We start from the raw sequence: 8,110 nt of genomic DNA on the forward strand, positions 1-8,110 counted from the left end.
CGAAATCGTTGAATTGATTGTTTAGACTTGAATATTAAAACGTAAGAAATTTGTCTAATTGAAATAAAAATTCAATGAATACCCCGCCAGTCTTGTCAAGTCTGATTTTTTAAATTAATTTTTTCAAATTTTTAGCTAGTTCGTCAAGAAACATCAGAAACTTGAGGAAAATTGTGTTCTTCTTGAACCGAAGTGTGATTGATCTCAACATCTGCCATTGCGGGAAGTGCCAAAATCCTGAAATTGTTGAGCGACAAGACAGGTTTGTTCATGATTTGGGTAACGGACAACTACACATCACCCTGCGCAACAATTGAGTAAGAAAAATCGTTTTTAGTAGACCGGATATATGGGTAGGAACTATTTTTCAAAAAATCATCCGGTTCTGCTGACTTTTATTGGGTGTAACACAATAATAAGAGAAACCCTGCATGTATGGCAGCGGAAAAGCTGACTTAGTAGGTTCTCTGCAACACAAATTTGTTGCAAAAACGGATTTTGATACAGTCTGATATGTGCAGGAAGAACTGTGCTCTGTCACGCGCTGTGGCAGTTCAACCCCTCCTGGTACGTTGGAATACACCTTTCACTTTCTCACTCTTCACGCGTGCACCATCACAAACTCTCACTAAACACAAGAAATTTCTAGCCCAAAAAGGGGGGCCGGTACAAATTTAACATTTTAAAAAAGTCAACTGGGCCATATAAGCCCGGCTGTAAGTGTTTTTTGGACAATATAGGTACAAATACAGGATGAGACAAGACTTTTTAGTTTTGTTTGGTTCGTCAGTCCTCTTCGCTATTACTTTCTATGATTCTTGCTCGTCTTCTCTTTTTGGTAGGTGGTTGATCTTGCAGATTTTGTTGATCAATTGTTACTGGGAGGTTGGCTGGAGGTTGTTCATCAATTGTGATTAGAGGTTGGGGGCTGCTATCTGAATCTTCCATCGCTTGACTTAGAATGAATCCATCGCAAGCTGCGTCTGTAGAGGAACCACTGTCCGAAAACTCTGACAAATTATCAAAATCTACCAAATTTTGATTCAATTCGTCCTCGCTATAATTTCGCTGGTGAAAACCTGGGTCGGGAATTGAGTTGAAACTTGTGTTTAGAATGCTACTAGTTTGTGGAACGTTTGCTGACTGTTGCGTTTGACGTTTGTTTTTTTTGCTGCTTTTTGTTTTTTACCTGCTGCGAGCTATCCTGCGCATGCTGCCCGCTTTCCTGCGCCCGCTGCTCGCTTTCCTGCACCCGCTGCCCGCTTTCCTGCACCCGCTGCCCGCTTTCCTGCACCCGCTGCCCGCTTTCCTGCGCCCGCTGCCCGCTTTCCTGCGCATGCTGCCCGCTTTCCTGCGCATGCTGCCCGCTTTCCTGCGCATGCTTCCCGCTTTCCTGCGCATGCTGCCCGCTTTCCTGCGCCTACCGCCCGCTTTCCTGCTCGCTTTCGCCCAAGTCATCGGCGCCCCAATCGGGGTCATTCATTATTGATTTGAAGAACATATCCTCTCTTATTGAACGATGACCATATGGCAGCATGGAAACTTGGTCATTCATAATAAATCGTTTGTCATCGTAGCCTGACAAAGATTTCTTGTTGACCACAATTGTGTGCAGCCTGTGGTTGCTTGAAGCTATTCTCGTGTTGAGCAGACGCACCACCTCACCGCCCAAAAGAGTTTGCTTGTACAATTCATGCGTCATGCTGCGACGTGCATCTTTTGTGACCCCTTTTGCTGACTGTTTGGTGCAACCTGAAAAAAAAACTTAGTTTATTTCAAATTCATTCCATTGTTTCCATACCCAAAGAAACTTTATTTGCTAGAATGATTTGCATATGCCTGTTTGTTTTGATTACTTGTGTTTGTAGAGTGAAAGGGGGGCTAGTGAAAAAGACTAGCCTTCAGCGAGCTTGATTTAATACAGTTTTGGCTTGAGTCCACAAAACTCAGCAATTGGCCGGCTTCCTATCTCATCTTTGAATTTAAGAGTGACACGTGCATTGTCCCTGCTATACAAGGGGTGTTCTGGTGGAAAGTTTGAAAAATCAAATTGTTCAGCGACCGACTTTTTCCGTTGTATTTCTGCAAAGAAGTCTCTTGAACGCACTTCATATACGAAAGAGTCCGTGTCTGAGTAAAGTAAATTGCAGTCAAAGTTTTTCTTCATGACTTTGTAGTGAAACTCGAACATGAACTTCTTTGCCAAATCCAATATACAGGCACCCACTATGGTTGGTTTGTCCAAAAGTATTTCTGATTGCTGAAGGCATACTGTGACAAGATCTTCGCTAATAATTTTTGATGATTGGTACTCGGGCTTGTCTGTCCACTTTAGCGTTTCCTCTTCCGTGTGGGTTATCCTGACTTTCATTCGGTTTCGCTTTCCCTCATAAGTTTTTCCAAACGATGAGTTAACCATCAATTTGAAAAAATCCTCCTCAAATTTATTCTTCGCTTGCTTTCGCTTTTCGGTGTTCAGTTGTACGTAGGGTGCCAGCCACTTTTGCTGTTTGAACGAAAGCACTCTATGAAGCTTGGTCACTACCAATCCTAGTTCAACGTAGAGTTTGAGGGTTTGATAGTGCAGAGTGTAATTCTGTTTATCGAACAACGTCTGAACGAGCTTTTTCACCTGCGGGGGTTTTTTAATTTGCATGTCGGCCAACAAGCTGTTTTGATACTCACTGAGCCAGCATTCATCAATCGCATCTTTTGTGGGCGCCAAAGGAAAATCAGAGTGTAGATCGTGCAGGCTGTCGGGATAACTGAAATCGACTTCAACTATGTATCCAACCTCATCATCATCAGGCGTATTCAATATTCGACGCAAAATTTCCTGGGCTTCCTCATCGGTCCATTCACTTTTGTCAAACATTTCGAAATCATGGAGGGGTAGGGGGAATTTTTCCATGATTCCTTCATACAGATTATTGGCATCGATCATTATTATGGATGAGGAAATGTTCTTCGGTTTGTAGTCCGAAAGAAACTTGTTGTTTGCGCGACAGAGCCGCTTGCTGTAAACCGAGCTCACGCCTCCTCTTATAAGACTTTCTACCATGTCGAGGTGTTCCCTTTCTGTTAGAAGATGTAGTTGAGGGTTGCATATTTTGAGCATTGCATCTCCCGACAAGTTGGAAGCCGTGTGATACTGGCAGCAGTCGAGCCCGTATGTATCATAGCACACTTTTCTAAAGCTGAGTACTACTGCAGCGAGGAGAAACACATCTGTTGTCAAATACAAATTGTAGTAATCACCAATGTTTTGGCACTTGAATAAACTGAACACTTCGAGGGCTCGCTTGTATTCATCTTCACTCACTGTTACCTCGTACTGCTGCAAACTGTTTGTCCATTTCTCGAGAGGGGGAAGCTGGGCCTATTGCAGTTTTTCAAAGCTATCGACGAAGCAATAAGGGAACGAGCCTTTTTGTTTTAGCAAATTAACCGATGTTGTTGGCCACGCTTGAAAATGTTGTTCCAATAAGGTGAATTGATCAGATGGCAGGTTCTGTACCAACTTGTCGAGCGATGCATTCATGAACTTAAATGAGTCCAATAGTCTGATATACTCATACTGGCTTGTCCAAACACCTTTCTTGATTTGTGTTGTTTTCATATGCACTCCAATTTGCAATGAGATGAATTTCTCACTCGTGCTTGGCACAACTGAAATTGTGTTTTTGTCAATCAGACTTTGTAGTGCTAGTACTACGTGATGAAGATCATAGTTTGCCAAGTTGTGCGCAAATAGGGGGGTGAAGTTTAGAGTTTTGCGTTTCAAATTGCACTGCGCATGTGCCCATCCCAAAAATTTTCCTGTGAAATGGCAGTGGTCTAGAACAGTGGGATCTAGTGAGGATGTATTCAATTCAGTTTCACAAATCCAACACAAACTAGCTTGATCTTTAGTGATTGTTGGCTCACCGGCAAAGTTCTTGTGTTGTTGTTTCACGTCGTATATATCCCTAGCAATTTGTTCCAGTGACTTAACAAATTCAACCATGACATTCGGATCACATTTGAGATCGAAGTAGAATGGCTTTGTTTCATTTAAAGCAACGAAGAGCAAAGCATAACTACACGGCTTGTGTTCCTCCAATGCTCTAGTAACTGAGTTTTGCTGTGTATTGATAGTGTTAGCAACTGGTTCAATTATTGACTCCAGATCGAAAAATCCAACTATCGAGGCAAACCATCGGGCTTGAAAATTTTTGAATTCAAAGTTTTGCTGTTTGGCTTTCGGCATTTTAATTATTGCTTGCGTGTTTTGATGGCATATTTCTTCATGTCTCTCATGTCGATCCAATGAGGTGCTGATGTGGAAACAGTTACGACACAAAAGGTTGTCAATGCGCTGGTGTTTTCCCAGATATTTATGAATAAGTGCCTTGATATTTGTGATCAGGACATAGTGATGCATTCATCCATCACTATGCAAGAGCAGATCCAGATTGAAATTGTAGTTTTTATAATTTGATATGCGGAAAGGAATCAGTTTCTTGTTCGAGTGTCGAAAAACATTAACGCGTACCAAGTTCAGCAGTTCAAATTTTTCCATCTGGTGAAAAGCCATGGGCATCATGAATTCATCAGCCGCTTGTTTTGCTCCTGGATTTTCCGAACTATACATTATTGGATTTGACTTTTGTCTCCATGAAGCATTGGCGGGTATCAACCGGGGTCCGAATGTGTTATGGTACTGAGCTGTATAGCAGTAGAGAAAACATTTCTCGTCTTGTCGGTTTCGAATGTTCAACAGGTACTGTCATTTTGCTAGCTCAGTAGGCAGAGCTAAATATGAAGAAGCAGCAATTGGTTTTGACCTGGCGAGCCTCAATTCAATGTTTTCAATGCTATCTACTGTCCAGCCGCTACCATGGGATGCAAAGTTGTTCAAGGCAAGCAGCATTTGTTCAACCATTCCAGCGAAACAGGATTTGCTCAAGCCTGTGAAGTCGACCCGCTGCATTTTTGAGTTGATGTATATTTTGATGGCGATCTGGCTGGCTGCTAACATTTTCATCGCTCGTTGGTTTTGTGAGTTCTACCAGTGCGCTAAACTGAAGTTTTTGTGCTTGATTTTGGGTGTTGAGTTGAACAACGTTTTCAATCTCATCACGTTTGCTACGCATGAAACTTAGCAAGTGTATTTCATGTTCTCCCACTGGTATGTCATATGTTTTCAAAACACCGCCGAAAGCTTGCTCGGACGGAAAAATTCCAGAGTTTGGGTTGTTTTCAGCATTAGCATCCCATACTGGCAGTCCATGATTTTTATTCATGTGCTCCATGTACTTGAGGTTGTCCGTGAAAAACTTGTTGCAGTATAGGCAATAGCGTGGGTGGGTTGAGTTGTGTTGTTGTCTCATATGCGTCTCGAGCTCGACAACTTTTTCATTAGCAAATGCACACTCATCGCACACAAATACGTTTGTTTGTGCATAATGTTTATGCACATCTTTCATGTGCCGACGTAAGCTTCGTTTGTCCGAAAGTGTCTTTTTGCAAACTCTACACTTCTCTGAATTCATTACAGGTGTAAGAACTTGAGACAAATAAGGAACTGGGGTGAACGTTTTCAAGAGGAAAGAATGAAAGTTTTTTGCTGTCGCTGATTAGTTGAAAATTATTTCTGTAACTTGAGTTGAAAGTTAAGGCAAAAAGCAAATGAGAAAAATTTATTGTTGGAGGGGACACATTTTCACAACACTCTCAACCAATCAGAGTGCGCGTCTTTTTTGTTTACTTTTGGGACTGAAAGCTACTGCTCCACAAATAGTGGTTGGGGGGGGCAGCAAGTCTACCAGACTGTTGTGTCAATATCACAGATGCACTTGTTTACCTGCTTTGCTAGTTTTTGTTGGTTCATCACAGGTGATTCTGAGCTCACAGTTTTACTTCTTATTTACATAGCCTAGTTTCGTTTCACTTTCTCTACTGAATAATAGCAATTAGTGAAATATGTTTATTGACTGTTTGTCATGATATGAAAAAATCCAAGCTTCAACTGGGTTTATTTCAACCCGGTCTGTTTTTGCTTATTTGTTTACGGCAATGTCTCACATACTTGTCTGTTCAATGTCTGAATTTCGCCGCATCGCCCAAATCTTTCTCTCAAAAAATCATGCAATGTCTAGCGCTAAGATTGATTGTTAGAGAAAATTAAATTAAGAACTAGTTTAAAGAAGGAAACACAAAGTTCATACGTTGGAACAATGAAAAGCAACAAATGAAATGTTCAATATGCACAATGAGTTTGAGGTGGGTTTGTTTTGTTTAGAGTCGAGATAACTTGATGACCTTCTTGACGGGGGCATAGCACTGGCTCAATGGAGGTGTTTCATCGAAGTTGATATCATCAGAAAAATTGTTGACAAGCAACGCGAGGCTTTCCGGGGTTTTTGTTTCTTCACTTGGCGACTGATCAAAGTTCCAAAAACCAGATATTTGCTCAACTTCTTCTAGCTGCCCCCAATTGATTCTCCCAAATTTCAATGCAGTCATGATCGTAGTCTGCAAAAAGTTTTCTTGTTCGCTTCGCCAATTTTTTCACATCCTGCGTTTTTGTTTGAATGGGAGTAATACATCCATAATATCGATGAGCATATGGAGACTCTTCTTGTCGTAACGATTTTTCTGGCGTTTTTGTAAGATGAAATAAATGGTTTTGTTTTGTGTATTCAAGTATTGGTTCAATGTAATTAACTGGAACAATAAAGCTGTTTTTTGTGTGCCATAAATCTGTCTTATCATCAAAGCTTTCCTTTACAAGGACAATATTTTTGAAGTTGTGACACATTCGCACAAGGGTTCGAGTGCCTCGTTCACTTGTCTTTGCAATTTCTAAATATTCAGCAGCCATATTACAGGTGATGGATAACAATTGAGATGTTTTTTGTTCTGATTTTACGGATTTAAACGGTAACAACGCACACAGTTTTCTTTGTAAGGAAAATTTTATAAAGAATTAACAGCACCGAGTCTAGAACCAATTCTAGTAACAAGAGAAATGAAAACTTGTTTTTATATGATATGGAACTGAATGGAGAAGCAGGATGAAAGCAAATTCTAGGAGAAGGTTAAGTAACAAAAGACTTGCAGTAATGTAATAAGGTGCCAAAGAACTAAAGAATTTTCACAAAACTTATATTGAACAACAAGAAAGAACCAATGGCGGAAAGATTGAAAAAATTGTTGCAGACCGATTTGTTTATTTGACTTAATCATTTCATCATTATTCCGTCATGTCTATAAATAGAATTATGTCATATTGACCAAAGTTCAATTGGGTTGCTCTCGAGAAATATAAATAGACTCGAGTAGGCGAGCTATTTTCTCCATTGCTAATGAAAATTTGTCAGTTTTTAGATTTAGAGGTCGGGACTTGTAAAACTGTTTTCTGCTATGGCCTTTATAATGCTTGGCCCGGCGATGTTGCATTAGTGAATGGAAATTTTTAAATTGCCTTGGGCAATTGTGACATTGAATGGGTCTTGATTCAGCAGGGTAGATTTTTTCCGATCTTTTGAATTTCATATTTCGTATAAACGTCATAGCTGATAGAGGAGTATAATATTGTTTACACGGTAGGGTGGGTGGGTTTGTTTGTTCAGCTGTTATCTTGTCTAGACATGTTGGCGTGGGGTTTGAAATTGTTTACATTCGAATAAACAGTAACTTATCAGTCATTCATCATTTCAGATTACTTTGATACAGTTTGTCTCAATATATGCAACATTATGGGTAATGTTTTGTCGAAGGATGCTGAGTACAGTGACTTTCATTTGGATCTGTCGCTCAATAAAAAAACGGCTTGTTAGGGCTGCTGTTAAGAATTATCATACCACTGGCACCTATTTATCCTTGAAATTGTTCAAACGTGGTAGTGAACAGGTTGACTGGGATTTCAATCAAAAAATTACACTTTCGGCGCCAGAGTTTCGGTTGATATGTCAGAACATAGAAAAACTAGAACAAATGCTTGATCAACCAGTTGGCATGATCGATTCACTTCTAAAACCGGATTCAACTGATGACTCAAAACGTCCAGCAAAACGGGCCGGCAAAACACCAACTCAGCGCCAAAAGAAGATACCAAAAACGTCTG

General features: G+C 40.4%; 1 protein-coding gene across 1 annotated transcript; it reads right to left on the reverse strand.

Annotated features, from left to right (window-relative positions):
• Positions 1–786: 786 nt before the first annotated feature.
• LOC142338149 (uncharacterized) lies at positions 787–4,249 on the reverse strand. The gene is made up of 4 exons (XM_075387785.1): positions 3,449–4,249; positions 2,149–3,379; positions 1,425–1,752; positions 787–997 (listed from the first exon to the last, which is right to left on the reverse strand). The coding sequence occupies exons 1-4, from the start codon at positions 4,247–4,249 to the stop codon at positions 787–789; spliced, it is 2,571 nt and encodes an 856-aa protein (XP_075243900.1).
• Between the last annotated feature and the right edge of the window lie 3,861 nt (positions 4,250–8,110).

Source organism: Convolutriloba macropyga, chromosome 4, assembly GCF_964194025.1.
Source record: "Convolutriloba macropyga chromosome 4, txConMacr16.3, whole genome shotgun sequence".
NCBI classification, from domain to species: Eukaryota; Metazoa; Xenacoelomorpha; order Acoela; family Convolutidae; genus Convolutriloba; species Convolutriloba macropyga.

Bases quoted from the DNA above. Each gene is read 5' to 3' on its own strand.
- LOC142338149 (XM_075387785.1), bottom strand. From the start codon at position 4,249: ATGCCGAAAGCCAAACAGCAAAACTTTGAATTCAAAAATTTTCAAGCC. The intron at 3,380-3,448 runs GTTAATTTGCTA...AAACTGCAATAG, and splicing joins AAGCGTGGCCAACAACATCG to GCCCAGCTTCCCCCTCTCGA. The intron at 1,753-2,148 runs GCAATTTACTTT...TTTTTTTTTCAG, and splicing joins CATGAAGAAAAACTTTGACT to GTTGCACCAAACAGTCAGCA.